Raw genomic sequence first — 20,185 nt, 5'->3', positions numbered from 1 at the left:
GGTTTAATAATGAATAAGAAATAGGAGTGCGGGTAAGCTACAACAAAAAGCATAGTGAAAGCATTATTGTGGCCAAGATAGACACGAATCCCACTCCTACTACAGTAGTACAAGTGTGGTGTCACCGCCAGACACCACACTTGCTAGGAGGTAGCCTTTAAATCGGCCGCGGTCCGTTAGTATAGACCCTCGTGTCGCCACTATCAGTGATTGCAGACCGAGCGCCGCCACACGGCAGGTCTAGAGAGACTTCCTAGCACTCGCCCCAGTTGTACAGCCGACTTTGCTAGCGATGGTTCACTGACAAATTACGCTCTCATTGGCCGAGACGATAGTTAGCATAGCCTTCAGCTACGTCATTTGCTACGACCTAGCAAGGCGCCATTATCATTTGCTATTTATCTTGTGATGCATGTACCGTCAGACCGATGTTCACCAATGATGGATTAAATTTAAGTATTCCAGAAGCTACGCACCTTTTTTGCTAGTCTCTATTCCTTTAACTGTTCCAGACCTCACGCCAGCCTGCGTGAGCTTAAACGCGTGCCTTCGGCTTCCTCTCATAGTGGCTTGGCTGTCTTGCCAAGTCACAACAAGTTTATATGTCAACTAGCTCTGCAGATGACGAAGACATTAATGAAATGTATGATGAGATAAAAGAGATTATTCATGTAATGAAGGGAGACAAAAGTTTAATAGTCATGGGGGATTAGAATTCGATAGTGGGATAAGGAAGGGAAGCAAACGTAGCAGGTGAATATGGAATGGGGTTACCAAATGATAGAGGAAGCCGCCTGGTAGAATTTTACGCAGAGCATAACTTAATCATAGCTAACACTTGGTTCAAGAACCATGAAAGAAGGTTGTATACATAGAAGAATCCTGGAGATACTAGAAGGTATCAGATTATATAATGGTAAGACAGAGATTTAGAAACCAGGTTTTAAATTGTAAGACATTTATAGGGGCAGATGTAGACTCTGACCACAATCTATTGGTTATAAACTGTAGATTAAAACTGAAGAAACTGCAAAAAGGTGGGAATTTAAGGAGGTGGGACCTGGATAAACTAACTAAATCAGAGGTTGTACAGAGTTTCGGGGAGAGCATAAGGGAACAATTGGCACGAATGGAGGAAAGAAATACAGTAGAGGAAGAATGGGTAGCTTTGAGGGATGAAGTAGTGAAGGCAGCAGAGGATCAAGTAGGTATAAAGACGAGGGCTAGTAGAAATCCTTGGGTAACAGAAGAAATATTGAATTTAATTGATGAAAGGAGAAAATATAAACATGCAGTAAATGAAGCAGGCAAAAAGGAATACAAACGTCTCAAAAATGAGATCAACAGGAAGTGCAAAATGGCTAAGCAAGGATGGCTAGACGACAAATGTAAGCATGTAGAGGCTTATCTCACTAGGGGTAAAATAGATACTGCCTACAGGAAAATTAAACAGACCTTTGGAGAAAAGAGAACCACTTGCATGAATATCAAGAGCTCAATGGAAACACAGTTCTAAGCAAAGAAGGGAAAGCAGAAAGGTGGAAGGAGTATATAGAGGGTCTATACAAGGGCGATGTACTTGAGGACACTATTATGGAAATGGAAGGGGATGTAGATGAAAATAAAGATGAAATGGGAGATATGATACAGCGTGAAGAGTTTAACAGAGCACTGAAAAGATGTATGCCGAAACAAGGCCCCGGGAGTAGAGAACATTCCATTAGAACTACTGACAGCCTTCGGAGAACCAGTCCTGACAAAACTCTACAATCTGATGAGCAAGATGTATGAGACAGGCGAAATACCCTCAGACTTCAAGAAGAATATAATAATTCCAATCCCAAAGAAAGCAGGTGTTGACAGATGTGAAAATTAACGAACTAACAGTTTATTAAGTCACGGCTACAAAATACTAATGCGAATTCTTTGCAGACGAATGGAAAAACTGGTAGAAGCCGACCTCGGGGAAGATCAGTTTGGTTTCTGTAGTAATATTGGAACACGTGAGGCAAAACTAATCCTACGACTTATCTTTGGAGATAGATTAAGGAAAGGTAAACCTACGTTTCTAGCATTTGTAGACTTAGAGAAAGCTTTTGACAATGTTGACTGGAATACTCTCTTCAAATTCTGAAGGTGGAAGGGGTGAAATACAGGGATCGAAGGGTTATTTACAATTTGTACAGAAACCAGATGGCAATTATAAGAGTCGAGGGACATGAAAGGGAAGCAGTGGTTGGGAAGGGAGCGAGACTGAGCTGTAGCCTCTCCCCGATGCTATTCAATCTGTATATTGAACTAGCAGTAAAGGAAACAAAAGAAAAATTCGGAGTAGGTATTAAAATCCATGGAGAAGAAATAAAAACTTTGAGGTTCGCCGATGACATTGTAATTCCGTCAGAGACAGCAAAGGACTTGGAAGAGCAGTTGAATGGAATGGATAGCGTCTTGAAAGGAGGATATAAGATGGACATCAACAAAAGCAAAACGAGGATAATGGAATGTAGTCGAATTAAGTCGGGTGATGCTGAGGGAATTAGATTAGGAAATGAGACACTTAAAGTAGTAAAGGAGTTTTGCTATTTGGGGAGCAAAATAACTGATGAGGGTCAAAGTAGAGAAGATATAAAATGTAGACTGGCAATGGCAAGGAAAGCTTTTCTGAAGAAGAGAAATTTGTTAACATCGAGTATAGATTTAAGTGTCCGGAAGTCGTTTCTGAAAGTATTTGTATGGAGTGTAGCCATGTATGGAAGTGAAACATGGACGATAAATAGTTTGGACAAGATGAGAATAGAAGCTTTTGAAATGTGGTGCTACAGAAGAATGCTGAAGATTATATGGATAGATCACATAACTAATGAGGAGGTATTGAATAGAATTGGGGAGAAGAGTAGTTTGTCTCACAACTCGACTAGATGAAGGGATCGGTTGGTAGGACATGTTCTGAGACATCAAGGGTTCACCAATTTAGTATTGGAGGGCAGCGTGGAGGGTAAAAATCGTAGAGGGAGACCAAGTGATGAATACACTAAGCAGATTCAGAAGGATGTAGGTTGCAGTAGGTACGGGGAGATGTAGAAGCTTGTACAGGATAGAACAGCATGGAGAGCTGCATCAAACTAGTCTCACGCCTAAAGACAACAACAACAACATATTCGTTAGCGTCTTTTCGATGGTTTGTTTGTGTATTTGCTAAGTGCAGTTATTGGTTTCATCAACTGATGATCTTGACCTGTATTTGTCTGTTTCTCTTCCTGTTCATCTGCTTGGTACTTTTAAATTATTTTCACTTAGTTTTGGTAGGCCTTTATTATAGAGCTTTAAGCAGCTAGCGCAATTACCAAGAGTAATTATTTGATTGGTCTTGACCTGTGAGTCTTTGTCAGCCGTTTGTATTATAACTGTTAAATAAATTATTTTGGTTTTGGCTTGGAGAACGCTTGTTATTGAATTTCAAGCTGTTTGTGCAGCTGCAAAGAATAATTGTTTGATGATCTTAGCCTATAATCCTTTGTCAGACATATTGCAGTTACAATAAACGTTAAATTATTCTGGCTTCTGGCTTCGCAATTATCAGTGGACCTTAAGCCGTTTGCTCGGCGACTTACTATTATCAATTGATCTTCTTGAATAATCAGTTAATATTTAAGTGTGTATTTTCTAATTGTAAAAGATTTAATTTTTTACGTTAATATCCGATTTTTCTATAACACTTTATTTTGTGGCCCCAGTACCTTTCCATTCCCCACCCAGCTCCCTATCGTTTCAGGCAACATCAAAAGTGAGGAAACAATTTCTCAAGAAGCCATTATAGTGTAGTAAGCCCTTCAAACCACCACCTGTATCTCTGCCACAGTGCACTGTCATCTATCATCAGAGCGATGAGCTGTATTAAGCTTTATAATCCTCAAATTTATCCTTCGTCTTTCCCAACCTTTTAAAAAAATTATATAAAAATAAGTGTTTGTATCAGTTGTCATCATCTCATTCTTCAGTTCATACCGTAAGCCTGCAGCCTGTTCTGTCTTCACTTTTCTGTTCCTCGGTCATCCTACATGTCTCTCTCCTATTGGTTTATAATTGTTTATTTGTTTAACTAATGTGTCCTCCACAACTCTGTTGATAAGTCGTTTCTATTTTATGCTCTAAATGTATTAACTGTCTTGGTTTTATAATCCGCCATTAACAACAATGTTACCAATGCATGTAACCATTTAAACTGTATTCGGCTTGCCGCGGTGGTCTAGCGGTTCTAGGCGCTCAGTCCGGAGCCGCGCGACTGCTACGGTCGCAGGTTCGAATCCTGCCTCGGGCATGGATGTGTGTGATGTCCTTAGGTTAGTTAGGTTTAAGTAGTTCTAAGTTCTAGGGGACTGATGACCACAGATGTTAAGTCCCATAGTGCTCAGAACCATTTGAACCATTTGTATTCGGCTTAAAATATAGCTGCCAGTGAATTTTTCGCCTTAAAAAGGTTTTTTACATTTTGTTGCGGGATTGAGAGGTGGCTTAAAAAAGGCCCTTTAAAGTGCAAAACTTGGAGCTTATGCTTCGGATTTAACAACCAACTAGTTTACTAGGGATAGTCATGATAGTAGTGAAAAGATACAAACGAAATAGCGCGAATAGAATTTAGGCCAGTTGGAGCTTCTGCAAGAAATCAGTCCGAATCATTTTCTAAAAACCTTAGAAAATATGATGAAATGCTTACGTTTTTAGGATTCTTGGCCAGTATAGATAATTATCAGTTTGTTATATTCAAGAAGTTCTCCCAAGTAGCTCTACGGCTTCAACTGAGTTTCTGGCCGAAATGCATAGTTTTTAAAAAGTCAAAGACTTTTATTTAACCCTTCTAGGCAAACAAGTAAACTTAATTGCTGACTACAAAAAAATCTTACTTGGAAGACATAGTATTCTGTATAATGTTTATGTGCTCAATTGAGTATGTCTGCATCTCAACAAGTAAAAGGCTTTTTAGCAGACGGAGGGGTTGGAATAGGAGAGACATTTATAGAAGTAGTTATCCAAAGGTTTGAATGAAGCTTTTAATTAAAGTTTTACAAATGACCACCAATGCCACAAGCGTAATTCTGGACAGGTGAAAAACTGAATATTCTCAATTGTCGCAAGATGTTGGTACTTTTACAATTTGTAGATTATATAAATGTAGGGAACGGGTTTCTCAGTTTATCTAACATTAAAAATTAAATTCCGCCTCAGACTTGAAGCAGAATGTGCGTGCGGTCTCAACTTTTATCCGTAAAATCCCATATAAGCATATTTGGAAAAACAGGAACCACTAGCGCTCATCTCACTCGAATTTAAATTGAGAGTTCCTTTTTGATTGTGATTTTAAATTTAAATTACTTCATGGGCTTTTGGGTTAGTTTTTAAATTGCTTTTTGAAGCAAATAAATTGGTTACATTTGTAGCAAGTAAACCATTTTCATAATGTTGGATTAAAAACATAAAAACTATAAAAATGGACATCGAAAAGATTAAGAAACGCTGTGTCAAATTACTGCCACAATTTGCTCTGGAGTCTGATAAACTTCCTAAGTTTTTCGTCTGTGTACAGTGCATATCTCCGTGTGTACATTGTCGTGCGCTTCATATATCTCTCTGTTGACGCGCTAACAGCTGCAACTCTTTACGTAAGGTCCCGCCCGTATTCCCATAATTTAAGTTTCTAGCATTATCTGTAAATGGTAACAGTGTTTTTTCTGTAGCTGTAAATTTGTGTTTATTATGTAGTGCAGTAATAATACGTGACTTCGCTGTAGTAACGAAAAGCTGACACCCTGACTTCCACGTACGTAAGGAGTTCATTTATTTAATGAGTCCTTTGGTAAGAAAGAAAGCAATATAAAAGACAGAAAGACATTTTCGAAGAAGTATATCCTGTCGCTTAGAGTAAGCAAACTTGCAGAATGTCAAATTTACGATCCTGAAAAATAAACCTCTTGTTTCAAAAAACAGTTCTGCATAAAAATGTTGTGTATCTGTAAGACTGATCGTATTATGACACAACAAGGTAGGAAAACTACACGCTGTTAAAAATTAGCTCATGATCGACAGTTACGACAGAACTAATGAGGTGAGATCCACACCGAAGGTACGGCACTCGTTTAGGCATTTCCACAAGACCTGGGGCCGCAGCAAGCAACCGTGGTTGCCAAATCTGCACCCCACCACTGCAACGCTTCCCCCTTATTCTACGCTTCAATTTCAGGCAACATGTTGTTCTGTGTGAGGGTTCGTTGCAGAAGGTGATTTTGTTTGTGTTCGTTTTTATGTTTGCGAAAATTATTATTTTGTTTGTTGTTACTGTAATTTGTTGTGTTATATTGAACAATTACGGAAGCAAGTTTGTCGGAAGTTACGAATGGAAAAGTTCGATGTTCTCTCGGACACGGGATTGCCATAACAAGACAGTCAAGAGAAACAATTTGCGTGTTACGTACTAGTTGCTCTCCGTTAACAAGATAATCGATTCTTTGAATATAAACAAAACCGTTGTTGTGAAAATTGGCAAGGAGATGATCGAGAAAGAAGAGGAAGCTGGAAAACATCCAAGCTTTGAACTCCATTCCTTTCCTGAGGATTCAATAGCCGCATTTATGGTTATTACTGTGGAAATGGACGTGTAACACTCAACACGTTTAAGGCAACATTTTCAAGGCAGTCCCACATCTTATTCACAGTTTTACACAAAGTGGAATTTCATTATAGTGGTCATAGTTGTTGATGGAGGAGGAGGATATACTATAGCTGCATGCTGATGACAATTTCTATGGTACATCCGTGTAGTGAATATCGGCTAAGTGGTGTGGCTTGATGAAACTTGGGATAGTACTGCCCACACTCATAAACAGAGCTTTACAGGCTGTACAACTAAAGAATCAACGGTAATGCAAGCAGACATCTCGCACAGTTTTATCACAAACAGTCTCTTGCATTTAAGTCAAAGAAGAAAGAAGATTATCATGAAGAAGTGAATCGTAGTAATTTACCCGGTGGTTCGCAGACTCAGGAAACCAAATTTGGGAAACTTGTCGACAATTGTTTTTGGTATGTTCCTTATCATTTTCTTATTCTTGGTAACACGCTGACCATAGCAATCCTATAGGAGTGAGTGATTTATTGGCTTCAGTCTTGCAATTTACGAGTGATAATCTTATTATAATGGAATTGATGCAGCTCTCCACGAACCACATTTCACCAGGTACGAAATCGATGGACTGGAAACACCATATGGGCATACAATAATTATACTACCTCCTTAACACTGACATGTCAGCACAATAAGTATTGATGTGGGCCCAAACTAATGATTATGTTGCCAGAAATAATAATAAATTTACCCGGTCTGCAGCTGAGACACAAAAGAAGCTGTAGGATCGCAAACCTTGAAGACGGAAAGAAAATTGTTAATCATACATAGACTATCATGGAAAGAGCATGGCAGGGTGAGACTGTCTTAGAAAAGTCAGTCTAGAAAACGACTATTTCATTAAATAACGACAGAGGCGCTTCAAGCGTCAGTCTACTGACAACAGTCACGTCAGTAGATTTCATCCATTGTCATCATAGATATGAAGCACAAACAACTTCTGCTGAAAGATTAGATTAGAGCGACGATATCCAAATGATAAATAGCTAGTATTTTCTCATAACTCCCTGTACCACGGTCGCTGCCAGCATAGGTCATCTAACTACACACTACCCACGTGCAACTTAGCGCCTTTACAATGTGATTGTCGTACCCTCCCGCGTCAAACCAGTAAGTACATGTGTAGTAGACATGGCCACTGTTTCTATGTTTCGATACAGTGTATCGATACGTGGAACTGTTTCAGTGTTTCGGAACGGCTACGGTTCACTGTTTCGAAACAGTGGTGTTTCATTCCGCTCCTGTCTCGGATAACTGGACCACAGAAACTGTATCGTTGTTTCAAAATAAGGCAGTAACATCTGCTTTATAAACACTAACCAAACAATAAAACAACGCATACTATTCACATTCAAAATAATAAATATGCGAAAATCATTCAGTTAAATTACACTTTTTGATAACATACGCTTCTCTGTTGATGTACAGTAATCATATTAAGAAACGTATGTAAGCCTACAACATTTTGAATAAAAAAAAGGCGTAGAGTGACAGTTATAACACATATACATAAATTTGATGTAGGTATAATTGCAAGCAATCTGTTTGACATATCACTGATAGTGTAATGGTGAACGGGAAGGACTAGAAAGCATGGTGAATTTATAGTAACGGTTCGAAACACCTTGAAAGACAAAGTTTTTTTCTGTTATATTTTGTTATTTATTCGAATTATTTGGCGTTATTTGTGAGTCTATAGTCACTGTGCCTATTATTCTTAATGATTCCCTTTGTCTGCATAGAAATTAGCAGGATGGGTATATTACCCATACTAACTGAATGTGGGAATCCCAGTAGCATATCTGTTGTTTCTGCAGTTTGCTCCCACCTCCAGTTCCGTTCGTGGTGACGCTCTATCTTCAGCTATGGCTGTCCTCAGCCAATGGAAAAGTATAAAAATCACACGACACGAAAGCAGCACATTTGCTGCAGGGAATACGAAACTGTCAAGACACCTAAGTGATAGTTTCATACTTTCTGCGACATGATTAGCGCTTCCGCACCTCATTTGTGTTTATATGGACATTCAAGATGATAAAATGTGTAGGTTTATTAGATTACAAAACACCAACTGTTTCACTGTTTCGAAACAGCATATCGAAACATTACATTGTACTGTTTCATTTGTTTCGAAACAGTTACGTGTTTCAGTTTACCCATCTCTAATGTGTAGTGCTAACACTGTCTCACAAACACACGGCTGTCCACCCCCACACCCTTCAGCTGCCCGAGTGCTCGGAGTCGATGGGTGGAGCTAGATTCCTCCGCTCTCCCCCCGCCCCCCCCCCCCCCGGTCCCCCTCCTTGAGAATTCAATCCCGACTTTGCAAAAATAAACGTACACCAAAAGAATTATAATTTCGTAAGTGCTGACATTTTAATAACAAGGCCATTATCAGCAGCTAACAGCAAAAAAATTTCTTCTCAGGTATTCACTCAATTTCACACAACACACGTACCACAGTTTGCAAGACAATTGCTGCAGTACTGAGGCGCCGTTCTTTTGGCCTATTTAAGACAAGTTTTCTCACTGTAAGTAATGTGAATAAATCTTTTTTTCATACGCTGGTAAAAAGTAGAAAGTCTTTTGACCAGAAAACGTAAGAACAGGTTAAGTACGAACCTAGTGATCTGTTCTCTTACCAAAATCAAACCGGTGACTGCTTGGTACTCGATTCACGAGCAGATCTTTTTTCTTTTTTGTCACATTTAACTGAAATTTTCATGCGTTAGGTGCTCAGTTCCATTTTGGATTAGACAAAAATATTATTTATTCCTAAGATTTCGTTCGGACATTACGTTCACCAATTTTCAATAACATAACAAGAAAGTTTCCTGTTCGTGTAAAATTAGATTACGTTATCACAAAATGCGTTTTCGTAAACTTTCCATACATTACCTTAAAATTGTTGCAATAAATAGAATTAAAATGACAACATTGTGCAGTTCTTCCAAGAAACACTCATGTCACTACCATCTTTGTACCGAATGAGTAAAATAAAACTGGAGAGGAAAACCCTCCTTACATCGTATTCCCCGGTGTAGATAATGTAAGCTGGGTTGCCTTTCTTAAGGTCCATGAAATATGGGGGGGGGGGCTACTGGGGAAGTTAGTTCCGGTCGATCGCGAAAAGGAAACCACCGTGAAAATCAATGCTGTTTTATTTGCGATAGTTAGCTATACCTTACAGCTACTTCTCTACATAGCTGCCGCTCTGACATACACGTTTATCGTAGCGCTGTACCAACTTTCCAATAACCTCCTCATGGAAGGCAGCCGTCTGTGCTTTCCGCCGATTCTCTAAACATCTTCTGCACCTCGTTGTCTGTGCCAAAATGCTGTCTTCACAGCCAGCGCTTCATGTGAGCGTTTCCCATCGGAAACTGCATGGCATCAGGCGAAATCTCTCAGCAGGCCCTCATATTTGGCCTGGAGCCACTATTTTCTAGGCATCTTTACGTGTTCACTGTGCGTTCGGAATTGGAAAGAGCGACCTGCCGCGATCGACAGGTATACTACAGACAACACCCAACACATCTGTGCAAAACTGCATCGCATTTTCACAGTGGTTTCCCTTTCACAAGCGATCGGAACTTACTTTCCTAAAATCCCTCTAATCATCCGGCCATTTTACTGTGCCCACACTGTACCCTGAATAATTTTCGAGACTGAGAGAGTGCATGACGTATAAGATTACGCCTGTGTTCTGTGCAGGACATGGCGACTCTCCTCCATACCTCCAAGTGCTCCTGCCGAAACTTAAAAAACGAGGAATAATACTACATTATGTGGATATCTTAATGTGCTTAGATAATGTCCTAATTAAACTATTTTAGTGTTAGAGGTCTGTTCGTTCATTAATTGTATCGAGAGAATGGGAATGAAGACTTGCTCAGATTTCAGTATCTTCCAGAACATCGAGCATTCCACCTTTCTCTACACTACACTACATGTGTATAAGACAGTTCGTTCATGACTAACCTACTGCAGCTGATGCTGGTTGTCAGTCAAATGCATCGTCAGAGCTGACCTGGAATTGGCCAGGTATTTATGTTCTTTAAATCCGCACAGGTCCTCTTCCCTTTTAACGTTGTGATGGTTTCGTCTACTTTCTACTGTTAGTTCCCGCTTTCCCACTTCAAACAATTCACCAATCTGTTGTCTGTTTCGTGCAGCGTCTGCGCTTGGGTTGTGTGCGGCTTCAGTATTCACGGCTCGTACTTACTATTACACAGTTTTCCTGTTTGTATTGCCGCTCGCACAGCACGGGGGGGAATTTTTTAGGTCCCTTTTCCCCTTTGACACGGAACCTTTGCTTCCTTGACAACATTTGAGTGAGGAAGGCTTCAAATGCTTGAGTGATTTTATTTGTAGGTAACGTCCTGTTCTCTCTTGTAATTTGTTTGTTGGAACTTTAACCGTTCCGAAACCCATCGTGTACACAATAAAATATTGTGGATTAAGCAACTGTCCTGCGATTTCCCCATTTTTCAAAATGGACTTGTACAGCATCGGCTGCCCCGTAAGAAGAACTAGTAATGTCTTATGTTTCTCTTCAAGGCACTTACATAAATTATGAGAGTCGAAAGCTGCGAGTAAATGTTTATTATCCCAACACAATGCTCAAGTATACCAAGAGAGAGTCAGCTATGCTGTTCACCTCAAATACTTCCGGAATCGTTTAAGATATCATATTGCTGACACCTGAGTTTCTCCCGGCTCGTACAGTGTTCGAATAACTTACGTGAATGCAGTCGTGTGACGTCGCCCGACAACCGCCGATATTTCGACAGGAGCGCACCCTGCCATTTTCAAGGTATGGCAGGGCGTGCCCTTGTCGAAATATCGGCGATGTAGATGACATAACCCGGCTACATTCCCGTAAGTTATTTGAGTATCGTATTGCTGTTCCCACCCAAATGAGTCATAAGAAAGCCCTCATTAAACTATGTATTATTTCTTGTCATAGCTATGGTGACTGCAGAGATATCGGTAACAACTTCCCTTTTTCAAACGTAACTCCAGTAATTTCAACTGCTAGTATCGTTGAACTGAAAGAGACAAATTCACCGCATTTAACTCTACGAAATCAAATAAGTAGTTTCTGAGAAAATACGCTATTTAGAACCTGGGAGTTATCTGTTTTAAATACAAAATTGTTGCTGTTTAACGGATAAGTTTGTGATTTCACATCAAAATGGAGAAGTACATCTCGTCAGGTAAGGAATAAACAGTGTTGCACTTCCAAGATACCGGTACGAAAGGAGTACAGAGGAAGGTAGCTTTATATTATGATTCTATAATTTACGTGTATCGAGCGCTGGCTACGTTGAACAAAAAATTTTACAAATTAAATGAAATTATTTCACTTCTTGAAGGCAACAGCAGAGCAAACGCAAAGTGAATAGTTGAGTGGTACTGGGCAAATGATCCTGGCAAACGATGTTCAACAAGAATGACAGCTCAGCGGATGTCCAACTAATTCTTTCTGAAAGACATTGGAATATTGTGCAGAAGGTAAAGGGCAAGCTAAGTACGAGCATAGTGAACAAAAAAGATATCCTCACAGCTATTGTCGTACTGCACATATTAGTTCCAGAGAAATGCCGAGTGCCTCTGAAATACATCAGTCCAGTGTTGACATCTTGTGCACAGACAGCTTCTATGCGTTATTTCACGTGCGGGTTAACCAGCAGGGTTTCACTCTGCTCTGAATAGGTTATTTCCTCGAAGAAATCTCTCTACTAATGAAGAAACGTATACAGATCATGGAAAACTGAACGTAAGAAATATGCATTATCATAGGGACTACGTAACTGTAATTCCTTCTTCGTTGAAGAAACCTTTTCGACTAACAGACAAACACAGTTTTTCACCGAAAAGCTACCGACCCTCTTTGAAGTACCACAAAAACACGAACATGTATGTGGTACCAGCACGGTGAGTGCCCGGCTCACTACTCATGTGTGGCCAGGGATGCGCTCACCCAGCCAGCTCTTTCCCAATAGCTAGGTACAACGTCAGAGCGTTATCAGGTGCCCTACACGTTTTCCTTATGGGACGCCAACGCCTTTCCTCTTGGATTAGCTCGAAAGTTAAGTCTATGCGCAAGTTCCAAAAACCAAAGAAGATTGAAACATCTCATTGTTACAGTGTGTGCTACGATATCGAAGGAATCTCTACAGCCTTTCCAAAAGTACTGGCACCGACGGCTGAAAATTCGTATTCCTGCCGCTGCTGAAGTGATGTATGTGTATATCTCGAAATTAATTATTCTACAACCGAAGTTATTATTTAACATTCTTTATATCTCAGTTTCGTCTTTTAAAAAATCCCTTCAGTTTACGACATTCATATATATCTCTTGCCTCTGTCAGAATCAAGAGCGCTTTGCTTTAATTATCAGGTGAATCGTAAGTCCATTGGCGTCCGTTTGATATGTCATTCAGACCACACGCAGAGCCTCGCCAATTGTGATTAGTGTCAGTCGAACACAACAGATCCCTATCGAAGATGAACTTCGGGATACTACAGAAATCGATTTGATGTTAAATGACAGATAAATCCTAACTTCTAATATTATAATTTCCCCTAAACTACTTATCAGATTTCGTAGACTGAAACGCAATTGAATTTGTCTGTTTGTATCTGCAATAATTGCAGCAGAAATTGCTGTAGCTACATTTCAGAAAGTGAAGATATCTATATCTTTATTTGAATCTTTGAGATGTATTTTGAAACTTAGACACTAATAGATTTTTCAGAAGTAACTGCCTACTACAGAAAAAGTATTTTACTAACAGTCCTTTTTCTGTTAGAGTAAGATCGATACAACATGGAGCCTTTGTATGTTGTGCGCCTGTGTTCAGTGGCCCGTGGACAGAGTCTGCGACATAAGGAGATGCACAGTAAACAGTCAGTGTCAACGTGAATTGTCTCCAATAAGCGGGCCTGGCGTCCCAGAAGTGGACGCGCGTAACGCAGGCCACAAATAGCCCGTCGTTCGATTTGTCGCTTTCCAGCAGAGGACAATCCATCAAGCTCATAGATCCATTTTTCAAGACAATTCACTTCCTGCCCACGAGTGGAAGAAACAAAATATGCACTTCTTGTAGATATTTACGCAAAACACAGCGTTACTCACCTGTTAAAGAAACTGCTTCCTCGAAAGCCACGGGCTTCTCCGTTGAGGCATTGTTATGGTTGTTGTGGGTGACTGAAAAACGTAAAGGCAGAGGTTAACACACACTAAAAAGTTTATCTTCAAATATGCTGAGACATGCAAACGCCGGCATATGAATGTTATCGCTGATGCGACGGTTTGAATAACTAAACGTTTGTACGTGCTTTATTAGATATTTTACGTAAAACAATCTATTACAATTAAATTAACTTATGTACTTAGATATACTTGCATACAAAGTATATGATGCAGTATTTTCGCTCGTCACAACAGAGACAGGTTACTGAATAGACTGTTTCCTCCTTTTCATTTTTAATTTTTTTTTTTTTAATCAAAGGCAAACCAGACACGAAGTTTCATCTCGGAAGGCAATTATCCTCAGAGTCACACAACTGATACCTCAGACACGGATTATAATTTGGCGATGGCATAATACGTGAGCAGGTCAAAAAGACAACAGTAAATTTTGGGAATTCCAGGACACAGTTTTACATTTCCAGTAATGTGATGGTAGCCGTCGCAATACTTTGTCGACAGCAAGGCTGTGAGGTCTAGATTACCATCTGGATAGAAGAAGGATGAGCAAAGTACCTATAGTTACATTATTGTAGGATAACCCCAGCAGTCTCCCATGGCTATTTAAAAGCCCTCCACAATACAATTTCCCTGTTTACTATTCCTACACTCATATGAGGTCCGACTATCTGATGTTTGGTAATGAAGAAGTGCTTGCTCGTATGTGGCCGGATAAAATTCTGGCCCCGAAACGAATTTTAACCACTAGTCTTTGGCTGGTGAGGAGAGAAGCAGTGGTGGAGAAGGTTTTCTGATCAGTAGACCATACATCAATGTCTTGGGTTAATTCTAGAACATATCTGTGGTGCCTTTCGGAATAAGAGCGTGTGACACAGCTAGAGATCCGTCGGCAAGATGGAGACGTTACACTCGTTGGGTCCCTAAATGCTTTCCAATGGACTACGCTGTGCTGACACCGTTGCGTTAATTCCGCAATTAAGAGGAAGAGCCTTATCGCATTCGTCCACGTGATATTGGGAGACATTTGACACATCGTAACTATCTCCATAAGGATCTAGCGCAGACAGGTATGAGGAATTCCCTTCATGTCTCCGACACTCTACGTATCACGTTCCGAGCGACGTGCTGAAGCCGCCTTCTTCTTCTCAACGCGAAATATGGGGCGGTCGTTCATACTTCCTGCCTTCTTTATGCCAGTCTGCTGAAACCCTGACATCTCCTGACAGCTTTAATTTCATCCATGAACTCCTGTCTAGGTCAACATCTCCGCTTCCTTCCTTCCATCATTGCTGCAATAGGAATAGTGAACTGCGATGAAAGGCAAAGTACATGGATAACCACGTTGTTCCTTTTAGCGCTGACAGTTTTGAGTACGCTCCTTGTCTCTCCCTCTCTTCTCAGAATTTCTTCGTTTAAGTGTCATCTCGGCAGACTGCAGATTTTTTTCCTCCTTCCACCGCCTCCAAGTTTCTGCCCCGTACAACTATCCGCTCCAAATGAGGTTACTGAAGAACAGTTTTCTGACAGTCAAGGAGATATTGTTATTCTCCTTGGGCTATTCGAAAATCCACTTTTATAGAATTTCCGAAGGTAGTCACATGTATCAACTTTTCGTCTTCAAGGTGCGCTGCGTTCTGTTTTTGTCTCTTATGCACTTCATGAATTTCGTTTCGCTAATGTTCATCTTCATCTCGCGCTCTATGAAAACTTGATTCATCTGGTAAAATGCCTTCTGTTGCCACTCTTCATTCCTGCCCAAAGAGGCAACATCGTAAAAATAAATAAATGTATTACGCAAGTTTAAAATGATTGAAAGACAAACTCCTATTCACACAAATATTTATTTATTCATGTCAGAAGTACCAAACAAACCTGTAGTGAATATATGAGACACGGACAAATCAATCAATTGACAATATATAAATGAAGTTACAGCCGAAGGATATAAAGTGCTACTCAGGTCACAAAGGGAGCTAATCAAATCTTTAAACTATATACACTATTTATGCAAGCCGTGACCAGTATTTGGCTACACTAATAGCATTGTTTTAGCCAGTGCCATTTACAGCCCTTTTCACGAATCAGAACAAAGGAGGAACATCATAAGATAACTGAAAGTTTGTCCGTCCGCAAACTGACACAGTTAGTCGCCATACTGCACGACGCCCCATTTCTTGAGGTTGTTCCTAAACATCGAAATGCCTCTGCCACACAATAAGTGATAAGTTGTCGGGCCTGCTAGTCAGCCGCTAAAGAGCGTGCGCCGCACCTGGAATGTTCGCGCTATCGAACTGAGGTCAGACTACCGGTGTTTCAGGTCTGCCATTAACCTAGAATTCACCTCTCAAACTGTAGGTCCCATTCCCCTGTCGGGTAACCTGGGTAACTTACGGACACGCAAGTAGCCGAAGCGGCACCCAGCTGAAAGACATACAGCAATCACTTGAGCCACACGAAATAATCATCAGCTGTGGTTGCTGCATTTCCTCAAATGCTTAGTGATTCATGCAGAAGTCCTACCACCGCACAGACTCCAGTATGGAGGCTATAGTAATAAGCAGCGCTGGTGTAGAGAAACAACTTAAAGAGATGAAAGCAAATAAGTCGACAGGACCTGATGGAATCCCATTTCGGTTTTACGAAAATGTAGTACACAGCATTTGCCCCTTACACAGCTTGCTTTTATCTCGAATATCTCGCCCAAAGAAAGGCCCCAAGCGACTGGAAAAAAACTCAGGTGACTCCTGTATATAAGAAGACTAAAAGAACGGATCCGCAAAATTACTGACCATTATCCTCAACATCAATTTGCTACAGAATCCTTGAACATTTTCTCAGTTCGAATGTAATTAATTTCCTTGAGAGGGAAAAGTTTCTATCCACAAATCAACACGGTTTTTGAAAACATCGCTCGTGAGAAACTCAGTTTGGCCATTTCTCAGATGAGATCCTGCGGACCGTGGGATGACGGGTAAAGGCGGATGCCACAGTCCTAGATTTCCGTAAGACATTTGACATGGCGCCATACTGCCGACTGCCAACGAAGGTACAAGCATACGCAATAGGCTCCCAGTTATGTGAGTGACTCTAAGACTTCTTAAATAACAGAATCCAGTATGTTGTCGTCGACAGCGAGTGTTCATCAGAGACAAGGGCATCGTCAGGAGTGTCCTACGTAAGTGTGGCAGTTTCACTGTTATTTTCTGTACACACAAATGTTCTGGAGGATAGGGTAAGCAGTGTCTGTGGCAGTTTGCTGATGCTGCGGCGTGTGGGAAGGTGTCGTCGTTGAGTGACTGTAGGAGGATAAAAGATGACTTAGACATAATTTCTAGTTGGTGTGATGAATGGCAGCTAGTTCTAACTGCAGAAAAATGTGAGTTAATATAGATGAGTGGGAAATGTTCGAATACAATATTAGTCGTCTGTTGCTTGACATGTCGAGTAAATATCTAAGCCTAACGTTGCAAAAAATGTGAAATGGAATGAGCGTGTAAGATCTGTGGTAGGGAAGGCGAATAGTCGACTTCGATTTTTTTGGAGAATTTTGGGAAAGTGTGGTCTATCTGTAAAGGAGCGCATATTGATCACTAGTGTAGCCTACTGTTGAGAACTATCGGAGTGTCTGGGATCCGCACCAGGTCGGATTAAAGGAAGGCATCGAAGCAATTCAGAAGCTGGCTGCTAGATTTGTTACCGGTTGGTTCGAAAAACACGTAAGTATTGCGGAAGTGCTACGGGGACTCAAATGGGAATCAATGAAGGAAAGGCAACGTTCTCTTTGAGGAGCACTACTGAGAAAAACTAGAGAACTGGCATTTGAAGCTGACTGCAGAGCGATTTTACTGTCGCCAACGAACATTTAGCATAAGGACCAGAAAGATAATATTAAAGAGATTAGGGCTCGTACAGAGGCGTACAGATAATCGTTTTTACCACGCTCTGTCTGCAAGTGGAACAGCAAAGGAATCGACTAGTAATGGAGCAGGATACCCTCCGTCACGCACCTTACAGTGGCTTGAGGAGTGTGTATGTAGATGTAGATGTGGCGAAGATCTTTCTTTCCGCATATCATTTGCGACTTGAAAAGAAAAAGGGAGAGCGTGCGGAGGTATATTGGTCTGTACTGGTACACTTTGCACCTTCCATTACACGCAGCATGGTGGTTAGCAGCATGCACAGATGTAAGCCATGGATTGCTGTGTTGAACATGTAGGTTGAAACAGGTCACCGACTCATTGCGAAGACAGACTTTGGTTTGGAGTTTCGGTCCTACAAATCATTACGAGGATTCAGTGAATATAACTTTGTGTCAGTCACTAGAACTGCTTAATGGGATTGGAAGGCTTAACCAGACCTGTTTGCCGTGTGAAGTATTTGTATAGGCTAAGCGGAGCGAGCAGCTGCTACTAGCGAGGAGTGGCTTACCTGCAGCGGCGGTCATGTTGGCGTCGGCGGCGGCGTCTTCCGACTGAGGGCCGTGCGGCGCTGCGGCGCGGGGCAATAGCGGCTTGCCGCGACCCCGGCACGTGAGCAGCTGCGTCACGAGTCACGCCTCCGCGGCGCCCAGCCCGCCACGGCAAAACATTTTACCCCCCTCCTCTCGCTCATTGCCCTCTCTGCTTAAGCCACTGTGCGTACTCTCGAGTTCTAGTCAAGGTCGTGAAATTACTTGCCAAAAAGAGTGACTCTACGTTCGTGCATTCTATATTTACTGCTTCCCATGTAGTCCATAAGCCCGTTATGTTGCGAGGCGGAGAGTATCACGGGTTCCCGGGTTCGATTCCCGGCGGGGTCAGGGATTTTCTCTGCCTCGTGATGACTGGGTGTTGTTTAATGTCCTTACGTTAGTTAGTTTTAAGTAGTTCTAAGTTCTAGGGAACTGAAGACCATAGCTGTTAAGTCCCATAGTGCTCAGAGCCATTTGAACCATTTTGGAGAGTATCATTGTATCCGGAGTGCATTATTTTACCCCATACCGTGTCATTTGCCGATAATAATAATGATGTCGTACGGCGTAACGGCTTGGGGCAAGCCTTTCAACTGGACATCACTTGACCCTGAGCGAACGTCATCCGGCGAACCCAGCCAGTCATCAGTCAAAGCATTAACCGGGCCCGACGTTGCTTAACTTCGTTGATAGGGTGAGAATCGATGTATCCAACGTGTAAAGGTCGTTTTCCGTTTGCCGATTATGAGCGGGAACAACTTAATCATTTCCGAGGCCATAAGAATGAAGTCTATTACAAGTGGAAGACCTCAGACATAACCAATCAATTCGGCTCGTGTTTGGCAGGTCGTTTGTGTACCACCTGAAAAGGACTCTTCAGATTTTTATCTTTCCTCCCCCTCCCCCCCCCTACCCCGCCCCCCAGAAAAAGCTTCCGCTGTTTTTGAAAAAAATGGCTCTGAACACTATGGTACTTAACATCTGAGGTCATCAGTCTTCTAGACGTAGAACTACTTAAACCTAACTAACCTAAGAACATCACACACATCCACGCCCGAGGCAGGACTCGAACCTGCGACCGTAGTAGCAGTGCGGTTCCGGACTGAAGTGCCTAGAACCGCTCGGCCACAACGACCGGCGTTTTTGAAAAAAACACTCATTAATTCATTACGCATACCAGACTCAGAATTGACTTGATCGACAAACAATGGAAAATCGAGCACTTTTCATCATCATATATAGGTTCTGCAAACGCTTATTTTCCGAGAAATCGAGAAAAGAAATTTTTACGCGACTGCTGCTTGCGCACCCATAACGTTACCTGGCTGATTAACGCCTTTTTACGAAAGTTCTTTTCACATTTGCGCTGTCGGACAATAAAATGAAGCATCCAGAAGAAGCGAAGGAAAAGAAATGAAACTTCGCGGTTGCAGTGAGACCAGCATTCGTTCTCGGATGACAGACGCAGATGTGAAGGGGTCACATGTGCTTGGTGCACAACACGGCGATGCTCCCTTGTGGCGATCAGACATGTTCGACCAGAACCTTTGCGACAAGTGAGCCTGCCTTCACGTTCCCCAATATCTGGATATTGGATGAATCGACCAGTTGGTCAAATGGAAATCCATAATCAGTTCCCTTTCAAATTCTGTCAGGTGCTGATACCGCTGCCTCGCAAGAATAAGTCATCTCCATGTCCTTCAGTGTTGACTCAACACTGTTCACGTCTCTTATACACGCACTAGGCCTGGGAACAATACTAAACATCAACAACGCTAATGCTCTATGGTGGCCATCCAACCTGTCACAGAGGTTTCCAACTCTGCTATATGCGTAACGA

The 20,185-nt window shown here is 41.4% G+C and overlaps 1 protein-coding gene across 1 annotated transcript in view; it reads right to left on the bottom strand.

The window, feature by feature from the left end:
- The window catches only part of LOC124546190 (synaptic vesicle glycoprotein 2A-like), a 118,234-nt gene extending 99,878 nt beyond the window's left edge, over positions 1–18,356 (bottom strand). Inside the window, exons 1-2 of the mRNA XM_047125018.1 lie at positions 18,324–18,356; positions 13,821–13,892 (exon numbers count right to left, since the gene is read on the bottom strand). Coding sequence (XP_046980974.1) covers positions 13,821–13,892; positions 18,324–18,339 — 88 coding nt within the window. The 5' untranslated portion in view covers positions 18,340–18,356. The remainder of the gene's footprint in view (positions 1–13,820; positions 13,893–18,323) is intronic.
- Positions 18,357–20,185: the final 1,829 nt, after the last annotated feature.

Source organism: Schistocerca americana, chromosome 1 (genome assembly GCF_021461395.2).
Source record: "Schistocerca americana isolate TAMUIC-IGC-003095 chromosome 1, iqSchAmer2.1, whole genome shotgun sequence".
NCBI lineage: Eukaryota > Metazoa > Arthropoda > Insecta > Orthoptera > Acrididae > Schistocerca > Schistocerca americana.
This window is presented reverse-complemented; position numbering and strand designations above follow the sequence as displayed.